This window comes from Pseudonaja textilis, chromosome 3 (genome assembly GCF_049901715.1).
Source record: "Pseudonaja textilis isolate UNSWEBS1 chromosome 3, rPseTex1.2, whole genome shotgun sequence".
NCBI lineage: Eukaryota > Metazoa > Chordata > Lepidosauria > Squamata > Elapidae > Pseudonaja > Pseudonaja textilis.
The window spans coordinates 24,440,109-24,462,967 of NC_141992.1; the positions used below are offsets into that span (position 1 = coordinate 24,440,109).

The window sequence follows — 22,859 nt, forward strand, 5'->3', positions numbered from 1 at the left end:
ATATAATCTGAAGCATGTCTATCCAAAAGGAGTTTTTTCCTCCCCAGCAGGCAGGATTGGAGATCATTTGGAGAAAAGCAAATTTTCTCTATGTATTAAGTAAGCAGGAGAATGATTTCCCATCATTGCCTGATACATCAAAAGGATGGGCTCCCCGCCCCCTCAGCCCAGTCTGTTGTGGCAATCTTTCCTAACCTGAACTTAACATCCTTCAGAAATTTGAATTTGAATTTGAAGGATTTCCCGAACACCATGACCTTGGCTAAGAATTCTTGTAGTGGATGTTTGGGTATCTGGAGAGCACCCAGATTGCAGAGGGAAGTGTAAGATGTACTGTGTTAAAGAGGAAGAAGGTGACACTTTTGGTCCTGTTCTCATATTTTTGATGGCATTTATGTATTGAACAGCAGTTGTTCACCTGTAGGGATTTTGCAAGATTGGAATTTCACTCCAGCCAGAAATTCAGGTCACATAAAACCTCTCTCTACAAATAGCAGCTCAAACATTATTTGCAAACAACCACATTGAATGCATAGATGTCCAACCTTTTGGTGTGTGACTTCAAGTAAGTGTTGACTCCTGGTGACTGCCTGGACGAGTATCTGCAGTTTTCTTAGAAAGATTTCAGATGTGGTTTGCCTCTTTCCTAGGGCTGAGAGAGAGTGATTAGCCCATAGTCACCTAGCTGGCTTTGTACCTAAGGCAGGACTAAAAGTTCTGGTCTCCTAGTTTCTAGCCTGGTGCCATCATCACTACACAAAACTGGCTTTCTGACAAGACCTTATGGGTCTTGTAATATTATAGGTAAGTAATACTGGGGGCTGTCAAAGTCCTGGCCTGTGAGCCAGATGTGTCACACACTGGCCACGCCTACGCCCGGTTTAGCGAAAGGGAAAAAAGTCCTGATACTTCATGTGATGAGACTGTAACAATGTGAGTTTGACACCCCTGCTGTACTGGTAGAGTGAATGGGAAGAAGGCAATCCCTATTACTTCTCCTACCGCTCCACACCCACTTTCTGTTCATTTTAGAGAAGGCCTGCAGAGGTAAGCCTTTACAGGTATAGCTGAACCTACATTTAAATAGCTAGGATTAAGAACCCTATGCAATCTTGGGTTTTTTCCAGCTTTTTGACAAATGATATCAAAGGATATTGGAAAGATGGGCCTTTTTGAATTTAGATGATGTGTAAAGGGTAGGAGCTCATAAAGTTGAGGGTAGTAAGTGGTCACAGTTTACAAATGTCTGAGGAAGAGGAATGCTTCCAGTGAGTTTCAGCATGGCACACATGGTGATGATCCAGCAACTGTTATCTCTATCTGTCTGTCTCTCCTTCCACCTTCTATCTATCTTTTTCATCTCCATCCATCCATCCTTTCTACAGTATGATACTGGTACAAATGATACATTCTACAGTTGTAGTACACAGAACATCCTGTTAGTATAAACATTTTTAGATTATGTATTTTATCTATTTGTTATTATTACTTATTGCTTTTATTCAATAAAGGTCTGTAGTGATAATACAACAAATTGTTCTCCATTGTTTGCTTTCTTGGTGGGCTGCATGTTCTCACCTTGAAGTGTGTGGAAGGATTAACTGGAATGTTGGGTGGAAATGAGAATTTGAAAAAGAGAGAGAGAATGGAACTCCTTGATTCTTGCCCAAACCAACTTGTGTTTATACTGGAACTTAGGAATGACATCAGAGGAGGGAAGAGTATAAACACTTGCAGGAGTTTACTCGCAGGCTTTAAAGACTGCAGACATACTGCTGCCTCCAAACAGCTTGAGGAGGGATATGCTGAACTGTCAGAATGAAACTTCAATTTCTCTTGATCTTCCTCTGTCTCCTTTCCAAGGTAAGGAAACTGGAAAATGCTAACTTAGACAATAAGGAATGTTTAAAATAATGTTCATTGTGCATGCTCAGCTTAAGTATCACATGTAAGCAAAACTTAGGATAGCATGTTGCTTTGAATGAACTGTGGAAATCCAATTTTAAAAAATCATAGGAGTAAGCAATTCCTTTACAATGACTGGACCCATGTTTTGCAGCCAGATCTGTGAATTATTTGTTAATTATGCCAGTATAACATGGGCTCATGTCTTGTGTAGAAATCAAATAGTTTTCTCTTTCATAAACAGTTTTTGGTATTACACCATAGGCAGAAAGCCAACTAGCTGGCATTCCTTTCAGATTTCTCAATTGTTCAACTTTGGCTCTGTAAAATATCTAAAAGTCATGTTCAACCAATGCTTCCTGCAGGAATGTGCAGGAGGAACAACATGGTACAATTAAAACACAATCTCTTTTTCATACACACACTTATACAAACAAAACATATGGAAAAACAAACATTTGATAAATGTCCCAGTAGTTTTGGACTGTTCCTTGAATTCCAAATTTTGGACTTAGTAAAAGAGTTCAGATTACTGTGATTGTCTCTAAACTGCTTTGCAACAAAGATTACCTAACTACACAATGTTACCTAACTATACAAAAATCTACAATAGACAAGGCAGAGAAATATTTGTTCCCACCTCTCAGCCTCTACAAACAGCAAGTATTGGACAAAAGAAACAGAGCTGAAAATACTAGTATATTGAATATTCTCAGTTATTCATTGAAGGGCATTCTTTCTTAGTGATTGAAATTTTTTATTTCTTTTCTGATAAAATGATAGCTCCTAATCTTATATTATCAGAGTCAAAATAAAAAACTTTCCTTTACTACAAGCTAAGCTTTGATATAAGAAATAATTCACCATTACTCATTCAAAATTCTTAGTTGAATGAAACTGGGTAAGTTTTTCTCAGTCCTAAAACTTTTTGTTAATTAGATAGATGCAGGAATCAGGAAATAAGGGATTTGGAAGCAGATGAATTATAAGAGGAAGAGGAGCATTGTTGCACAGTTGCTCTTGAGCAGGTTATTAAGCAAGTAAAGTCTAATTGTTGCCCTTTATCAAATGTCAAGTGTATGTTTCCCTGCAAGCTTGTTAGACAACATCCAGAAAGGAAGAAACATGTCAAGTGGCACCCACAAGTATTACATTTTTTTTGAAAAGCAAATGTCTTCATTCTCCACTTTCCTTGGAACTTTAATAAATGCATTCTTTCTTCTTTGTACAGGGTGACAGGATTGGTTTTACTGCAAAGTAGCCCTAGCTGTTATTGAACTAATAGAATTATAGTCACAGGACTAAGCTTTCTTCATACTGGATTATACCACTTCTGCCATTTCCTATGATGTTGCTTTCATCTCTTTCCCAGCCCATGAAAGAGACAACTTTAAGTCATTCTTAGTTGTAGAAGAATATGCTGGCCCCTTATTCTAATATTGTTCAAGGGCAGCTTCAAAATATGCAAAATCCTTTAGAGTTTGTAACTTATTAGCTTGAAGAGAAGAAGGTGAGTTGGCTTTCAGTGACGTTGAGCAGGCAGCAAGAGTGTTGGGTTGGACTTGCTCTTGTGTAAATTTCTGCTCACCTAATAGGTATGTGGATTGCATTTCAAACTCAGCAGTGAAAATATAGGATTGTCAAACTGGGAGGAACATTAAATCTCCAGTGCTGAAAACTAAATTAAAGCATCCATAGTCAGATACTTATCCAGACATTTTTGAACGCATCCAGTGAAGGAGAGACTTCTGCTTCTGCAGGTCATCAGTTCTAGTGTTGGACAGCTCTTTCTTACTGCTAAGGTTTTTATTCTAACGTTTAAAGTGATTTGCCTTCCTGTAATTTGTATCTATTACTCTAAATCAAATATTAAAGAATAAATATCCCTTCTGTGTGATATTCTTTAAGGACATCATACATTTTTGATATTTGTATCCTATCTTTCCTACAAAGTACTAAAGACATCATAGGTTCAGAGAAAGATGACCCAAGAAGTTGTATAATCAGGTGGAAATATAATCCTATGTATTTTTGATATTTGCCAATTCTAACACAGAAAGCTACTCCTGTTTACAAAAATAAAGCCATTGCACATGCAAATCATACATGTGATAATCAAACTTGACATGAGTCCTATAAGAAATTATGGCATGGTTTAGAACTTCATGGTCTTAATGAAACTTATATAAATGATATCTGACTGTGTAATTCAGCAGAATATTTCCTTGCTCTAATATTTTATGTTGGGTAGGATAACAGTTATGTGGTATGAAGGAAGTCTCTTTTTTTTCAGATCATCATGAATAGACTTCTACCAGATATTGGAAGTATAAAATGATACAGTGGGTGCTAACATATGCAATGTGGGCTAGTCCAACTATTATCCCATTATGTCTTATTATCCATATGTTAATATGGTCTGGGAAGGATGATACAATTTAGAGATGTGATTCTGAATTAAATATCAAAAAATTGGACTCCAATATTATATGAGCAACTATGGTTTTTTAAGTGCAGAGCATAGCAATAAATATTATTCTTTTACAAAGAAAGACATTGCCATTCTGGAATTACACTCTTTCTGATTATGAATTCACGTTCTGTTGGAAGCCTGATCAAAATTTCTCAGTGTGGTCAAGATTTAATTGCATGTTTGCAGTCAGTGTTTTCTATGTATATTATGTGGCTTGTCCCTTCTCTATTTTTTCTATTTTTAGTTCCATTTTTGTATCTTTTTTTTCTTTTTGTCTGTATATGGAAGCAAATACATGAATAAATATATTTTTTTACAAATTGGACAACTTAAAATGAAGATGTTATTTTGTTTTTACAAGAAATTCACATTCTTTCACAAAAGAAGATTTTCTTGTCTAGGAGTTGTGTTAGTTCAAAGGTGGGAATAGAGGGAAGGACAAGAAGCAATGGATGGAAACTAATCAAGGAATGAAGCAAACTAGAACTAAGGAGAAATTTCCTGAAAGAACAAATAATCAGTGAAATAACTTGCCTCCAGAAGTTGTAAATGCTCCAACATTGCAAGTTTTTAAGAAGAGATTGGATAGCCATTTGTCTGAAATGGTATAGGATTTTCTGCCTAAGCAGGGGGTTGGACTAGAAGACCTCCAAGATCCCTTCCAACTATTCTATTCTATTCTATTCTATTCTATTCTATTCTATTCTATTCTATTCTATTCTATTCTATTCTATTCTATTCTATTCCATTCCATTCCATTCCATTCCATTCCATTCTATTCTATTCTAATGGACAGAAGGAAAGGCTAAAGATTTACGCTCTGGATCTGTCATATGTACAAGTAGGAATCATTTATTTGTTTGTTTGTTTGTTTGTTTGTTTATTTATACATATTTGTATGCCACGGTAATAAAAAAATGATTCTCAGTGGTTCCCATTAAAAAACATAATACAAATTCTACAGAAAAATAAAATTACCACAGTGGAAGAACAGAAAGAAAATACAATATGGCAGCAACAACTCAAGTTATCCAACAAAGTCTCAGTAATTAAAAGCTTGTGGAAAACCAGCAAACAAGTCTTACTGATCTCCACAGGGAGACTATTCAAAGGCAGTCCACAACGTATGACCACAATTGGAACTGGAATATCTGTCATAGGACACTGCAGTCGTAAGTCAAGTTGGAAACAATTTTACAACAATTTAATGGCATTAAGTGGATCACTATGGTCATTAAGCAAATCCGTCATCCCCAAAGGCATGTTTTGGCTGAATATCGGCAGAAAAGGTTGCAAATCCCAATCACTTGCTTGTACATGCACACTGGTTGCCAAGGGTCCAAATTGAAATCACGTGACCATAGGGGTGGTGTGACACACATAAGTGGAAGTACAGGTTAATCTTTTTGATGAGGCTGTTATAACTTTGACCCATCATTAAATGAACAGTTGTAAGTTAAGGACTACCTGGACAACAATGTCCATGCTGTAACAGAAAAGGAGTGTCTTCTTCCCACAGCCCCCCAAACCCCCCAAATCTGAGGGATTTGAGCAGTTTTCCCTTTCTAGATCTAATAGGTTAAGCTGAAGCTGGTTAGACAATGCATTCTTTTCTGCATAGGCAAATCTTCTGCATATATCTCACTCCATTCTTGCATTTCTAAGCTAGCAGTTCTCAGTCTATTACAATAATAAAATTAGCCAGCTCATTTAAAGTGCTAAGCATGAATACTTTGCAATATTGACCTCTCTCCTGAATATTAATGCCAATTAACCCTGGAGAACACCAAATTTGTAGTAAAACGATCAGGGACACTGACCATCAAAATGATATCACTGATTTCTATCATCAAACGTATGTATCTATCTATACAATCTAATCTAAGCAAATATATATCTTTCAGAGCCTACTTTGACATCCTCCCATCACCTCTACTGGCAGGAAGATTAATGGCACTTCTTATTTATAGAGACTTTGCCTTTGTGGATCCAGAGAGGTAGAACCTCTCACTCATGTCCTCATATGTTGTCCTTTTTATGATGCCCCAAGATGTACGCTGATCATCCCAATCATTTCCATGTATGAAGGCCAGACTGATCAATTTTATGGTTGTTATATGTTAACACATATTGGGTGGCCAAATATCTTCACCAACTAAGTTATACAATTGCACAAAACTTTTAATTATACAGTATATGTTGTTTTATTGTCCTTTATACACCAAACTATCTCTTACTGTAAAGACTAGACAAAGATCATAATAAAGATATTTGATTTGATTTACTGATAGATAATTGTGCTTGGCTATTATTCATTGACTCACAAAGTGTTGGAAGCAACTAAACAACAACAATCCAAATCTTTCAAATGTCTGCAGATATCAGATTTCTGAATCTAGGGTTGAGTTTCTGCATGAGTAGAAATGTATAGCTGTGCCTGAAATGTGACAGCAAGATTTGTTTATCTCTATTCCAGGCCTGTGCTCGGGAGACCTGATCTCCTTCAACCCCGTTGACTGGATCAAATTGCTTCTGCCTTAGTTCAGTATCACAAATGTGACCTGGATGATTAACATAGATAATAAACCATTTGGTTCAGCAGGTGTGATAAAATTTATCCCATCCAATGGCTATAACACCACACTAGCCTGAAACTACCAGCAGCAGCAGTAGCTGCTGTAACAGGACAACTCTGGTGTTGAGCACCTGCCTCCTTGCCTGGCAAGGACAATTGGAATCGCGGCAAATTTCCCTCTTGATGGAAGATAAATAGATAGATGATAGAGTGATATTTCCTTAAGACTGAGTGATTTCTTGCATGATTTATGATCAGCCTAGTGACACAGGGAGCCATGTTTCTATATTGAAGTAATAATAGTCTATGCATTTGCCCAGTAGCAGGGGATAGTAGAATAGGGAACAAAGAATTGGAGAAGATCACACAATATCAAGAACTGAAAAATTAAAATTGAAACATAATGGCATAAACTAGCTGTGGTGGTCCCAATGGTTATTGGCACATTGGGTGTCATACCAAAAAATCTTGGATAGCACTTAGAAAAACCACAGATTGACCAAATTTCCATCTGATGATTGCAGAAAGCCTTATACACTATACCAGGGGTAGGAAAACTTGGCACTTTTATCACTTATGGACTTCAACTCCCAGAATTCCTGAGTGTTCCATAAAAGGTTCCCCATCCCTGGCTTACTGGTTTTTCAGTTGTGGGGGAAATCAATTTTTGACTTGAATGGGACTGTTTAATATACAAATGTATAGTATATAAAATCATACATTGCAATGTCCTACCTGTCAATGAATACTTCAGCTTCAACCATAACAATACAAGAGCAAACAATAGATACAAACTCAAGGTTAATTGCACCAAACTTGATTGCAGGAAATACGACTTCAGCAACAGACTGGTCAATGTCTGGAATACTCTACCTGACTTTGTGGTTTCTTCCCCAAACCCCAAAAACTTTAACCTTAGACTGTCTACTATTGACCTCACCCCTTTCCTAGGAGGTCTGTAGGGGTTGTGAATAAGCGCACCAAAGTGCCTACCATCCCTGTTCTATTGTTTCTTTTATTTTTCTTATATGTATCCATGTATTCATAACTATGTTTTTACTTATATTTATTATCTTGTAAGCAATTGACAAGCCAAATAAAAAAAAATGTAGGACAACCTTTTACGGCTCACTCAGGAATTCTGGGAGTTGAAATCCATAAGTGATAAAAGAGCCAAGTTTTCCTACCGCTGCACTATACCAAATACATCATGACATCCTAGATTTTTGGGAAGGAAAATCATGAAGGCCTCAACCAGCTAATGGACTGATAGCTTTGGTTTCGTGTATGTGGTGTATGTAATACTAGTAAATAGCCTTTCCTACACTAGGAGTTTGGTTGTTGTTAGGATTAGCCTCTAAAGAAACATTTTTTGCAACTGTATTGGACTTCTTCAGTTTTTTTAACATGATGAGGTGATAAGGATCCTTCAATCTGGATCTCCCTCTGTTCATGGGGAACTGAGTGTGATTAGTGTTCTGGTCAATCAGATTCTTAAATAACTGTATAGAGTAACCTCAACCTGTTGCTCTTCAGATAGATTATTAGACCAAGAATCATGAGACATTTTGATGTTTGAGGATTCAGCACTTCTAAAAGACAAAAGGTCAGAGACTTGCCTTTTGCTACAACGTACTCATTTGTTTTTCTACATTAATTGAAAATTTAATCTGAGAATGGTTATTTTAAAGACTGTCTGGAGATTAGTGGGCATCAGGCTCTGAGCAATCAACCACCATCACTCTTTCTCAGGATTATTATAGTCCACCATCTTCTATTTATAACTCTCCCCATTTTTTAATTATTAAACTTCTATGACACCCATGTTGCCAAGGCAATTCTTCATCTATTTATGCTTCCATGTTCTCATACCACTTAGAAATCATGGAAAGTTGGAATATCTACACATCTTTTAAAAAAAAATAGTATTACATGTAGTCCTTGACTTAACAACCATTCCAAGTTACAATGGACCACCCCAAAGCTACCTACAACCCATTTTCAGAGTTATGACAGCTGCACATACCCATGGTCATATGACTGTGATTTGTGATGTATTTATTTTTTGCCAGTTTCAGGTATTTACATCTGTTTACTTCCCAAAAGAACTTTGGGGGGAAATTCACTTAACAATCACCATGTTTGCTTAATGACCATTATAAAAATGGTTGTAACTTTGAATCCGTTCACATGATGCCTCAAGTTATAACTACAATGATTTATAATAGTAACTCCAGGCTCAATTCTAGTTGTAAGTCAAGAACCATCTCTATGTAAGAATTGAACACATTTGATAGGGGGGAGATGTTCTAATGGAAGATTCCTTAAATGTCAGTTTTAATAGATATAAAGTGGGCATTTTGTTATAATGTTATTCTCTCTCCTCCCAGGCGAACTTCCAGCACTGTCAAACTCCATGCTACTGTCCATGGCTCCCTCCCCGTTGTCCACCTGGGTCTCGCTTGGTTCTGGATGGATGCGGCTGTTGCCGCATATGTGCTCGGAGGCTAGGGGAGCCATGCAACCACCTTACTGTTTGTGATCAGAACCAGGGACTTATCTGTGACTACAGCAATGCCCCCACACAAAGGGTGGGAATCTGCAACTGTGAGCGATCTTTGTTATTCTCAATAGAAATTTTTCCAAGTATGAGGAGAACATCAGCTTCCTAAAAATAGATGGAATTATCTGACTTTAATGCATGCCAGAATAACACAGTGTGATTAGGTAATTCATTTGACTAAGACCTCAAAAGCTCAGTTCCTAAATCTACAAACTTTCCATACAGATTTGGGGTCAAATTAGACATGGATATTATTCATGAATGTTCACTGCTTCAAAAATGTTAATAGAAACTAAAAGAAGGGAGAACTGAGAAAGATAATGGGATGAGGGAAAATAAGCCTTTTAACTCTTGCTTTTGGATTTTTACCTCAGTTAAACTATAGACCTGGATTGGGCTTGAACTAGAAAAAAAATGGAAATGGTACTGAGTTAGAAAGAAGAGAATAGGCTCATAGTCCTTCTGGAAACTTTCTTCAACCTGCCAGCATTTACTACTGCTTTGCCTATTTTTTTATTATCTTATTTATTTCATATTCTGGAATTCTTACAATCATTCTTGTGTAAGGCCTAAATAAAATATAGGAAATGTGTGAAATATTAAGCATTTGATAGCATTAGCACTTAGATTAATATACTATTTCATAGAGCTTTAACAGCCCTCTCTAAGCAGTTTACAGAGTCAGCATATTAGTCCCAACAATCTGGATCCTCATTTTACCAACCTTGGAAGGATGAAAGGCTGAGTCAACTCTGAATTGGTCAGGATCTAACTCCTGGCAGTGGAAAGAATCAGCCTGCAATTCTGCATTCTAACCACTGTACTACCATGGCTCTTTACATGCTTGAACTTCAAGCAGCATATTAGAGCCATGTTTTTTATGTCAGACATTCCCATCATTCAATAGAGATCTTGCTGAAAAAAGAATATTACAGTTGCAATCACACACACAAAGATCATGATTATAGTCCAGGAAGTAGGCAGATAATGTTGGTTTGATTTTCGTGACACTAAGCTTCTTTTCTGTTCTGCCTCTGATGCTCTCATGGTAGCTGCAAGCAAAGCTTAGCAAATATGCTTCAATTTCCTATCTCACTTGGAGAGTGCAAGTCAGCTGGCAGAAATGTAAACAAATATCAATTCCCCACAAAGTAAAATCTAACTAGGAGAAAATCTCTTTTTTCCCTTAGGAGATTTTTGAGAGAAAAATAGAACAATTATGGTCAACACTTGGACATTCATCTCCATCTAAGAAAGGCCTTGGTTCTGTCCTGTCCTGTCCTGTCCTATCCTGATACATTGAAGACTTCTTAAAAACAAATGAGAGAAATAATCCAATATTTTATATCCTCACTAAAAATTATATATCAAAGTCTTAGGGAGATATGTTTCATATCTTGTCCTTCATTAAAAATGAGAGAAAGTAGATGATACTAGATTTCTTTTATAGGCAAATTATTTGATCTAACAGAGGTGTGGTCCTTACTAGTCAAAGATAAATATTATTATTGCCCTTCCCTATAACAACATAAGTTTTACAACAACAATAACAAAACCTCAGGTAATTGCTGATTAAATAGTTTGTCAGTCTCTAGACCTCACTCAGTCTACAATACCTTTCAATATAAATTTCTATGGCTTCTCCTCTTAGATGTCTCCTCTCTTCAGTCACATCCCTTATTCCTTAGTCTCATTGTGATTTCTTCTACTATGATAAAAATGCCAGTGTCTGTAGAGTTGGACGGATTATTTAGGCCATTTAATTTCATCCCAAACATAATGCAAGAATCCAAATTAAACTACTGTAAATAGATAGTTGTCTGCAAATTCAGAAAGATGGTACATTAGGAGTGCATCATCTTTCTGGGTAGCTAGCTCTACTATAAAACTTATTTCATCTTTGGAAAGCTTTTGCTAATATTCACTTAGAACCTTACTTTCTTATTTTGTTCGTTTGATTGTTCATTTATATCCCATATTTATTATTTGTACAAATAATTGAAGGTATTGAATATATCCAACATACCTTCTTCCTCCTATTTTCCTCACAACAACTCTGTGAGGTGAGTTGGGCAGAGAGAGAGAATGACAGGCCCATAGTCACCCAGCTGGCTAAAGTGGGACTAGAACTCAAGGTTTCCATCTTTCTAGCCAGGTGCCTTAATCATTGGACCAAAGTGGCTCTTTATTTATAATTATACCAATTATTTTATTTATTTATTAGAAAATTTATATTGTCACCTATTTGGACATGGTGACTCAAGGTGGCTTACAGGGATATAAAAGCATCATATATAAACATTTAAAGTAATAAAAGAAAATAGTTAAATAATAAAAGAATATAATGACCCAGACAACAACACATTACATAAGCCATTTAATGGGCTTCATCCCACTCTGGGTTCCCCAGGCCTACTGGCAGAACCAGGTCTTTAGCGCCTTCCAGAAGAGTGTTAGAGTGGGAGCCATTTTAATCTCTGGGGGAATGATGTTCCAGAGAGAGGGAGCCACCACAGAGAAGGCCCTTCTTCTGGGTCCCACCAGCCATATCTGTCTAGAGGATGGGACCCGGAACACTCCTTGCCTCTCTGCTCTAGACAGTTGGGTAGATGTGACCGGCAAGAGATGGTCCCTCAGATAACCTGTTTATTCCATGTTACACCCATGGATAAAAAAGAATGGATAACCTTCTATGTGATGATCCTTTGTGTACTTAAATAGTAATATCAGATCCCATTTCAATCTTCTTTACTTATTAAGGCTGCAGGTAGCCTTTCAGACTGTGAAACAATCATAGTCCAGTGTTAATATTAGGTGTGAACTCTATCCGAGTTCTAAATATTTACATTCGATTTATCTCATGGGTTCCCAATGTTGGCTGCAGATGAAGAAGATGACCAAGACAGTTGTGAAGTGAATGGAAAGATCTATCAAGATGGAGAAGTATTCCAGCCAAGTTGTAAGCTCCAATGTCGCTGCTCAGGAGGAGGATTTATATGTGTTCCTCTCTGCAGTGAGGATGTTCGTCTCCCCACCCTAGATTGTCCATATCCAAAGCGTGTGGAAATCCCAGGGAAGTGTTGTCAAGAATGGATTTGTGATAGAGAACCCAGACAGATCTTGCAAGGAAACATGGCAGGTAAAATCCACAGATATTGACACCCCTTTTCAGTGTCTTTTTATTGGTAAAACCTTGGTGGTTGGTACCATGTGTGCCTGGAACTCCATTCAGATGAATGGAGAGCCACTGAGTATCCCAGTGTTTTCCTTCATGAATTGCTGAAGATGGGACAGAGCCCATCTTTTTCCTCAGCTTTCACCAACTAAATAAATTGTTTTTCATTCTAATACACTTTGTGAAATTATGTGCCAGTCTGGCTTAAAATGCAAGCTCATTTTAAACTTTCAGCTTGTTGTAGTGGTCAATATGCTGGACTAGAAACTCTGAGACTATGAGTTCTAGTCCTTCCTTCATCATGAAAGCCAACCCCAGGCATTTGAATGTCTTTTTGGTACTCTCCCATTTGTCAGTTGATCTAACTCAAAGCATCTAATAGGTATTTTCTGCATTTCAAGGTCAATAGAAAGAAAGATAGTATGATTGATTATGAGCAGAACAATGTCCTGAGACATTAGAAGACAAGAAAGCCTGAAGATGTGGATGAATTACATCCATTTCCAGGTAGTTCTTGCTTCCCAACCGTCTTGTTTAGTAACCACTCAAAGTTAACAATGGCACTGATACAGCAGCTTTATGACTGATCCTTAAATTTGCAGCTGTCATAGTGTACCTACGTTGTGTGAGTGCAACAGCACACATTGGGTGCTTTGTCACTGGCACATATTTACAAAAGGTGCAACATCCCAGGGTCACCAAATCACCATTTGCATGCTTCACACCCAGCTTCTGACAGTGGGGAAACCAGTAGGAAGTTGCAAGTGTCAACTCATAAAACATTCATATGCCTGTTTTAGTAGTTGCCATTAAAAAAAGGGGGGGGTGGAATCTGGAGGAGCTTTGTAGCAGCTTGAAAGCGGAAGTGCATTCCAACTCTTACCTTTAAAAGATTGTAACTAAAATACCAGAGCTTTTGCCCATGAATATATTTAATTAGAGAACGTGAATGCTCAGTTGGGGAATCTGGTTTATGAGACACCCATGGGGAGGGGGGAAACAGGTCACAGGTGACTGTAAATTACATATGCCAGAGTTGGCTTCATACAGGGCAGTGCCAGTATGTCGCCTCTAATAAATCCTTTGAAGTTTTTTAAAGATTGGCTTGAGAATCATGATTTAATTAGAGCGATTTCTGGAATCCTGACAGCAAGTCACGGTCACACGGTATCATGCTTAATGACCCACAGTGGTTTGTTTAATGGCTGCAGGAAAACTACTGCCATAAGTCTGGTGTGGTTACATTACTTTTCACTTAACAGTTGCATTGCTTAGCAATGGAATTGCAGGTCCATATTGTGGTCAGTAAGTGAGGACTACCTGTATTAGACCATAACTGTGCAATCTGTAGAGAGGAAATCGCTAAATTAATAAATTAAAAAGCATTGTAGTCCTCAAAGTAATACCTGAAATACCATCCAGCTCTTTGGCAACTAGTAGAGAGGTGTCAATGGTAGTGGTGATGAGCCTTGGGGGCACTGGAGGTACTTTCAGTATGTCTTTTATTAAAAATAAATCAGTGGGTCACACAAGATGACTTGGCGGGCTGCATGTGACCTTTGGGATGATGTGTCACACAAGCCTACTGTACATTAGATGGTACATGGCAGCATCTTGACATCTTGATCCTGAAAGTGAAGCAGGGTCAAGTGTAGTTACTGGAATGGGAACCATCTGGGTAGTTAGACGCAACTGGGAAGTGGGGACAAAACATTCTGGAAGAAGGCAATGACAAATCATTTGTATAATGCCATAAAAACTGCATGAATTTGTCATCAGGAGTCATGCATGACTCAGAAAAAACTACTTTTTTTAGAGCTAAAAATGTCACACACATTCAAAATTCAACCTTGCTTCTGAAATGCAAGAGATGCTTTGTAAAACCTCACAGGTGTGAGACAGGCAATCTGTGTCCCATGGCTTCATATGACTCTCCGTATCTTTTTAAGACCCTGTGAAACCCGCATGGTGGTTAGGTAACTGGTATATATGTTATGTTTAATGTCTAGACCAAAGGTGGTAATTCAGCAGGTTCTGACCAGTTCTGGAGAACCGGTAGTGGAAATTTTGAGTAGTTTGGAGAACCCACAAATACCACCCTGCCTGGCCCTGCCCCCATCTATTCTCTGCCTCCCAAGTCCCAGCTGATCATCTGGGTCTTCTTTTCTTGCCCCGCACAGAAGAACGGAGCTGAAAAGCAGGTTAGTGGGGTGGGGAGGGAATGGAGATTTTGCAGTATCCTTCCCCTGACACACCCACCAAGCCATGCCCACAGAACCGGTAGTAAAAAAATTTGAATCCCACCATTGGTCTAGACCACTAAAAATGAACAGCTGGTCCTACACAATGGTTATAGAGATAATATTATTTGTAAAGTGCATTTTGTTCATAAATTTAAGTTATATAGAATTTAACAGTATGCATATAGTTTGGTATACTGAATCATGAAACAAAAAGGTACTGACTTAACTACTCCTAAACTAGGTTGAAGTCACAACTTTGATTCCCCATAAAACCGCATCCATTAATACATCTGGCCCTTGAAAACAGATGCTCTGAAGTTCTTAAATTCTATAACTTGCTGTAATTGTAGCCATTGTATGTCTCTGGATGTTGTTATGATCATGTGTGCCAAATTTTAACACACCCCCTTCCTTATTTTGTTCCTGGTTTTGTTCCAGAAAGGTTATCTGGGATAGCTTTCCCCAATTTGTGTGAAGACTGGAGCACTGAGTGGTCTGCTTGCTCTACCACCTGTGGCTTTGGGATTTCCACACGGGTGTCTAACAAGAATCCCTATTGCAGGCTTGAAAGCCAGAAACGATTGTGCATCCTTGGACCCTGCCCAATCCTCATGGGAGTAGGCAATATGGTAAGGAAGAGGCTTTCTTAAAATTTGAGACCGCTCCAGAACTTTTTAAATTGTGAGGAGAAAATTATGTTGCCGTTTCCACCCGTATGGAAATCCCAACATAATACGAAGTCAATAGAACGTTGCAAATATCACTAATCCGCTTGCTCCAATAATTAAACTAATTAACCTGCTCAAATAATAGCAGACAGGAAAAATCCTGTCACAATACAAAGTTTCCCTGGGAACACAGAGGTGGCACTCAAAGTCAGCACATAGGCATGCATAAAAAATAATCTATAAAATTACTAAAACCATGGCAAAAAAGGCTGTAAGATCAGACACAATTCACTTAGCAACCACCTTGGTAAGCAATTGAATTCCTGGTCTCAATTGTGACCATAAATCAAGTATTATGAGCCACAATGGCACACTGGTTAGAATGCAGTACTGCAGGCTGCCTCTGCTGACTGCAGGCTGCCTGCAATTTGGCAGTTCAAATCTCACCAGGCTCAAGGTTGACTCAGCCTTCCATCCTTCTGAGGTGGTAAAATAAGGTCCCAGATTGTTGGGAGCAATATGCTGACTCTGTAAACCATGTAGAGAAGGCTGTAAAGCACTGCAAAGCAGTATATAAGTCTAACTGCTACTGCTACTGCTACTGCTATTACCTGTCAGCTAAAAATCATGAAATCTTATGCCTTTTAATAAACTCTTCTGATTTTTTTTTTGCTAAACTATTTTTTTGCTGAAGCTCTGACTGGTACTATAATCCATCTCGGTCTCTCTTCTACATACACACACTGTGGACCACTAAGCTGTGTGATTAAAGGCAGAGCATGTCAAGAATAGCCTCTCCTTATGTCAAGTATAAATTCTTCCAACAAAATCAATACCAGCAATTTGACTGCAAAAGACTGTAAGCAATTGAATCCCAGAATAGTAAAGGCCCTTTTGTGACCCCCAATTTGGCAGCATGATTTATTGATGCAGCTTAAACTACCTGGCTGCATTTGAAGTGGGCTATTTTATTTAAGGAGGTGATTTTGTTGTTACTTCACCAAAGGCATCTAGCTTTGCCTGAAATGGTGTACACTTCACAGGTTCCCTGTAGGGGAAAAATGTAGGGTATGAAGAGTTGAAACTAAATTTACTGTGCAAGTACTCAATGTGCCTGTTGCAGTACCCCTGTTGAGAATCAAAACATTCTTACTGCTCTTCAAACGCACTTCTCCCAAACAAAGAAAGTAGGACATAGGAGATGATGGAGCTCCAGTTTGCATTAGGAACGTAGCATGACAGAGCTGGATAAAAAGGGGGCTGGAAAAAATAGGAGGAGAGAAACCTACTGGCATCTTGAAGCAATGTTATACACACAACCTGCCCAAAAGTTATTGACCCATCGTTTCTCCTGCTCTTGATTTATAGTTTACGTTTTTAAACAGATTGATTCAAAATATTTGACTGTTCATTCTTACGTCTTCACAGCACCATGGCTGGAAAATGTCATAGCACTTCTAACCAGTGGTGGGATTCAAAAATTTTTACTACCGGCTCTGTGGACAGGGCTTGGTAGGTGTGGCAGGGGAAGGATACTGCAAAATCTCCATTCCCTCCCCACCCCTGGGGGAAGGTTACCACCGGTTCTCTAAACTATTCAAAATTTCTGCTACCGGTTCTTCAGAATTGGTCAGAACTTGCTGAATACCACCTCTGCTTCTAACTCTGCTTTGAACATTTGATCAGCCCAGAATTGATTGGTACTGGAAAACAACAATGTATGTATGATATTAATCCTGGAGGGGAAGATCTATATCTTTAATTAGGACAGTAAGAAATTGGCTACCTATATTCCCCTGGAATGTGCACATGTTCATATGCATTTGATTAACAAGTTGTAAACTTGGAAACAGAATTTTTGTATTTCACAGGACAACATACCACTATATGGTAATACATTCTATTCCAAAGGAAAACATGTCACCACACTAAGAACTGCATGATGCTCTCAGTCACTGTGTGGAAAGGTTTAAAATGATGACAAACATCATTTTAACACAATTTCTAGTTGCTTGTTGTTGGATTTACTCAGGAAGTTTCTGAAATTCCAAATAACTCAAGCAGATGTCTTAGTACTATTATATCCTTAAGTCATTCTTGCTGGGGATTCTGGATATTCTAGTTCCAACACATCTAAAGGGTATCATGTTGGAGAAAGCTGGTGAATTTGAGTAAACTATCCATTTTTTCAGATTATATCAGACAAAGGGTAAATATATCAGCATCCATTATCTGGAGAAATGTGGAAAAGATGACTGTCAAATTAGAAATGGTGAAGAAAATTCATAGTCTTTTAATGAGAAGCTACCAGTATGAACATGGTGCAAATCTGCTCAGTCCTTTATCATTCTCTCTGTGATGTATCAAATCTCCCTTCGTTCCTTTTGCAGGAAGGAAAAAAATATAGGCCCAGTTAAAACAGAAAATGACCAAAATGAAAGGAATGAAACAAGTCTTCCTGCCCCCATTCCCATCCCTGCTCTTCCACTCACATTGGCAGCTTCCTCTGGCTCTTTTTCAGTTTAAAATAAATTGGAAGATCAGTTTTCTTCTGTGGTAATGTCTAATTTGACCGTCTGTCTCTTTGTTTGGCCACACTTTTCCAGACAGGGTTGGAATTTAAACTGAGTGTTTTATCTCTCCAGAGTCGAAGAGGAAGCCACTTATAAACCAGTCCACTCCATTCAGAAGTTGACATGCTGGCTTCAATCCAGCAACTGGAACAACAGAAGCCCATGCTGATCTTGTTTCTGTGGTGATGAGAGAACCTCTGAGGAATGGAGAGACAAACTGATTGTCCTCAACTGAGAGGGGGACGTAACAAATAAGAGTTCCCACATCTGAGCTGACAATCATCTTCCTTCTCAATACCACGCCAGTGACACCAGACAGCTTTAATGTTTGGTGGAAAAATTCCAGGCCATGTGTTTTAATGTTATTCAGTGGTGATGTCTTTATTGCCAGCTTGAGACTACAATTATAAATCCATCCAATTAATGACATGACACTTTATAGTTACAGTAATTGAAAGAAACATGTCATGGTATTCTTTCTTCATTATCCCTTCTCCAAATAATAGTTCTAGGAATCTAGCAAGTGAGATCATCATCCATTGTTCAATATAGGTTATTGTTTATGTTCTTGTTAGAAATAAATAAATCATCACAATGCTTAGTTGCCTGAAGCCAGATTAACCAGTTTTAGTGATCACAGCAATATGTAATGTTTGAAGGCAAATGTTAGTGACATACAAAGAACAAAGTAGGCATTGTGTACTATTATTATTATTCCCTCTGTGTGTATAAAGGAGAATAATGTCTTCATAACAACATTGTTCATGGGATGAAGTGTAACTTGAGAAAGAGAGACGAGTCTTTAATAATTTAGTAGATTTGGAGTAAAGATCAAAGTTTTCTTTGAAGCTTGTCTCTTGGTGATGTTGTAACTTTTGCCTTTGTTTGCATGGAAAAAAATATGATACTGTTAAAAAAAAACCTACAGAATGAAAACATGTGGCAGGCTTCAACAGAACAATAATATACAATTTTCTGAAGGACAGGTGAAATACTGTAAGTCTGATTGGCTGTATACTAAAAAAAAAAAACAGTGAAGATGGGAAAATCTATATCTGGCTAGTCCCATGACGATTCTCAACTAATTAGGAACCGAGTCATAAAATCATATAATGTTGCCAGTTTATACATAGACAATTATATATAGTTTGGAAACCATTTATGAAGTTTTACTTTGTTAAGAATAGAATGAAAAGTTGTACCACCTTCATTTCCCACTGGAATTTCTTTTCAGCAGTACTGAAAGTGTTTGTGTACCAACATACATTTTGGCCTCTACCAAGAGACTACAAGAGTTGAAATAGATTTTAAAACAGGGGTTTCTAAACTTTAAGATTTATGGAGTTCAACTTCGAAGAATTCCTCAGCCAGCCATGCTGAGGGAAGGGATTCTGGGAATTGAAGTCCACAAGTCTTAAAGTTCCTATGGTTAGAAACCCGTTTTAAAAGGCATTAAATAAGAATTTAGAAGTAATACATGGTCTACATTTTTATTATCTCTTTTTCTTCTGGACATGTGATATTGTATAGCATACGTGGCACCCATGTATTTTCATGATTATTTCTCATGTGTCTAATACTTTAACTTGATAGTCAGGAAACATTTCATTTTCAAATACTTCGTGATCTTTATGATGCCTATTTATGGATGAGAAGGAAGAAAAAAACAATGGTAAGTTATTTGTCCAGGGCTCAGAAAATATAGATTTGATCTATGCTGGGATAGAAGCTGATATATAGAAATTTGCAGCCTGGCAGAAGTTTTCAAAACTCAACTTCCAGAGCATTGTAGGTAAATGCCACCTTTTGCCAGATTATGTCTATCAGTTAGAAACTGTCACAGTATCCTGAACTACTTAATAGGTACTATGTACTATAGATATAACCTTCATAATCAGTCTAGAAAAGTTATTCTGGACCTTTAGTAAATCAGTCTCATCCAGTAAAAGCCAATATCCTATCTCTCAATCAAAGTATAAATGTTATAAATAAAGAAAAAACAAATGACCTATCCACTGTTAATACCTTCTTGTCAGACAATTTCCAAAATTGCAATCTCTTAGACCAGGGGTCTTCAACCTTGACAGCTTTAAGACTTGTGGACTTCAGCTCCCAGAATTCCTCCTCCAGTCATGTTAGCTCAGGAATTCTGGGAGCTGAAGTCCACAAGTCTTAAACTTGTCCTAGAGAACTACTGAAAGTGTTCACCCTTGAGCCTCTGTAGAAATTTACGGAGGAACGCTGATACTGTTTGGAGACCTGAGATCAGCTACTGTTTCTTGTTACATGTTTGCTTGGTTACAAAACCATGCTTATTACTGAATGATAGAGAAAGGATCCAAGTCAAATTAAAGTCTCTTTATATATATCTGTCCCTGGAAGCATAGATTTAAATTCTTGTTTCTTTTTTTTTTCTGTCTTTCATTGGTGAGATTCTCTCTTCAGCAAATGCTGAGTCCAAAACAGCTTGAAAGTATTCTGTTCAAAGTCACTTCCTTGCATATTTGATACAGTCTTGGATTGGGACTATGTAGGATACAAACCAGCTCAGCTATACACATTTCAAAATATTGCACCAAACCTGAACAGAACTTATTTGCTAGTATGTCCAAGGAAAGACATATTATTGAAAGCATCATCATCTTATTTCTATGGAAAAATAAATCATTTTGTGGCTGACTTTAGAGAATAAAGCAATAAATATCCTGTTGTAAGCAGCAGATACCCAAATAAACAGAAAGTGGTCAAGCTGACATTAAAATAAACAGGTTTCTTTTTCTCCTGTACTTTTAATCTGACATTCTTCTAATATCCAAGGACAGTTCTTCTCCAACTGGCAAATTTTCCTTTTTTGTGAGATATTTTAAGATGTACTTTAAAATTACTTGTTTTTGTTTTGTTTTGATGCTAATTCTATTTTTATTTCTAATTGTTTTTGATTAAGCTATTCCAAAATATAAGCCCCCACACTTAAAGAACTCCAGGCAGACAGTGTAGTGGCCAAATAAGACCACAAATATTTTGTAGGCTCGAGGCAAAATAAAAGAATGAAACAGACCACCCTCCTTATCCAAAAAATTAAATCTGAGAAATCTTTTTTTTAATTGATCTTGTTGCTTAATTCTACAAGAGGTTTTCCCACTGAATGATTTAGCTGGACTCAAGAATGAAGTCAACCTGCCCTCTAATGGCCTGTCTCTCAATTGGCAGGCAGCAAATTGTGGAACCCGAATAGCAGTGAAACATTAACAGTAAACGAAACAAAAGGTCTGTGCTAAAATTAATAATACATTTATTTCCAATGTTTGTATTAGAAAAAAAATAATGCTAATAATAGGTTCGTGAAAGGACGAGAAAGTCCTACTATATTATCTCTCTATACTCAGTACATAACTGCTCTCAGCATGTTTTTGGAGAAAAAATAGGAGAAGGTTATTGTTTTTATATTTGCCTACAGACTTCTAAGGGTTATAGGCATCAATGAAAACAATAATATAGAATAAGTGTAGAGCAGCATTTCTCAATCTGGGCAACTTTAAGGGCCAGATTGGTCTAGCAGTCAGGCTAGAAAGTAGAAGGCTGTGAGTTCTAAACCCACCTTAGTGATGAAAGCCAGATGGGTGAGCTTGTGTCAGTCAGTCCAACTCACCTCACAGGGTGGTGGTTTGGGGGAAAATAGGAGATGTGTTGGATACATCTTGAGTTACTTGTAAAAAATAATAAAGCCAGAATACATACCTAGATAAAGAGAGGACCACAACTCCTTGAATTCTCCAGCCAGCATGTGACTGAATTTAAATAATGGGGGATACTGATCATTTAACAACATATTTAAGAGATATTTTGAGGGGTTTTTGTGGTTTATGGACTAAAGGATGAGGAAATTGAAAGGCAGCTTGCAAAGGGAAAGGATCAGAGCCAAGAACAATGGAACTGGCATCAATTATGGAAACTACACAATCTTTGCATTTATAGGATTTATATTATGCTAAAGAAATCCAGACTGATTTTATAAACAAAATGCAATGCCCCAAAGAAAGCTTTTGGCCATTTATTCTGATGCATGTTTGTGTATGTGTGTCTGGTCAAACTGCTCATCTGTGATCCCTAGAGTATCTCTGAGAGTGGTCAACAAAATCCAGGACCTTGGCTGCAACATGCCAACATAGCCTCATCCTTTTTTTTTAAATGTGCAGAACTTTGATGGGATGATTGTGACTGACATCTTGACATTTTTTATTCTAAAAGATGCTCCTGTTGAGACCTTCTTTTGATGAAGCTACCAGCACAACTGCTAAAAATCAGTGTGTTTCCCACTATTTAGAGATGGGAAATATTCAAACTGGCGCGTAATTCTTAAAAACTAACTCAGCATATTTTTTTTAAAAATCCCACATCCAATATGGGGAAAACAGAAAGTTTTCACTGTGGCAACATGTTTAGTTCTATTCCATTCCTTTGTGGCATGCCCGTGTGTTTTTGCACCCTTTTCCCAAATTTAAATAGGATCTCAGGCCATGAAAAGATTGAAGGGGGTGTATATTCAGTTTCAGGCTTTTTGCATAAAAGTTTCCAGTGCCTTTCAGCATGTTTGAAGCTTAGTGGTGAAGGCACCAGGTAGAAACCAGGAAGCTGTGAGTTCTAGTCCCATCTTAAGCATGAAAGCTGGCTGGGAGACACACAT

At 37.6% G+C, this 22,859-nt stretch overlaps 1 protein-coding gene across 1 annotated transcript; it reads left to right on the forward strand.

Moving 5' to 3' along the window:
• Positions 1 to 1,703: 1,703 nt before the first annotated feature.
• Positions 1,704 to 22,555, forward strand: CCN5 (cellular communication network factor 5). The gene is made up of 5 exons (XM_026697553.2): positions 1,704 to 1,863; positions 9,344 to 9,560; positions 12,401 to 12,655; positions 15,373 to 15,563; positions 18,248 to 22,555. Exons 1-5 carry the CDS (start codon positions 1,819 to 1,821, stop codon positions 18,269 to 18,271), a joined length of 732 nt encoding a protein of 243 aa, XP_026553338.2. The 5' UTR covers positions 1,704 to 1,818; the 3' UTR covers positions 18,272 to 22,555.
• Positions 22,556 to 22,859: the final 304 nt, after the last annotated feature.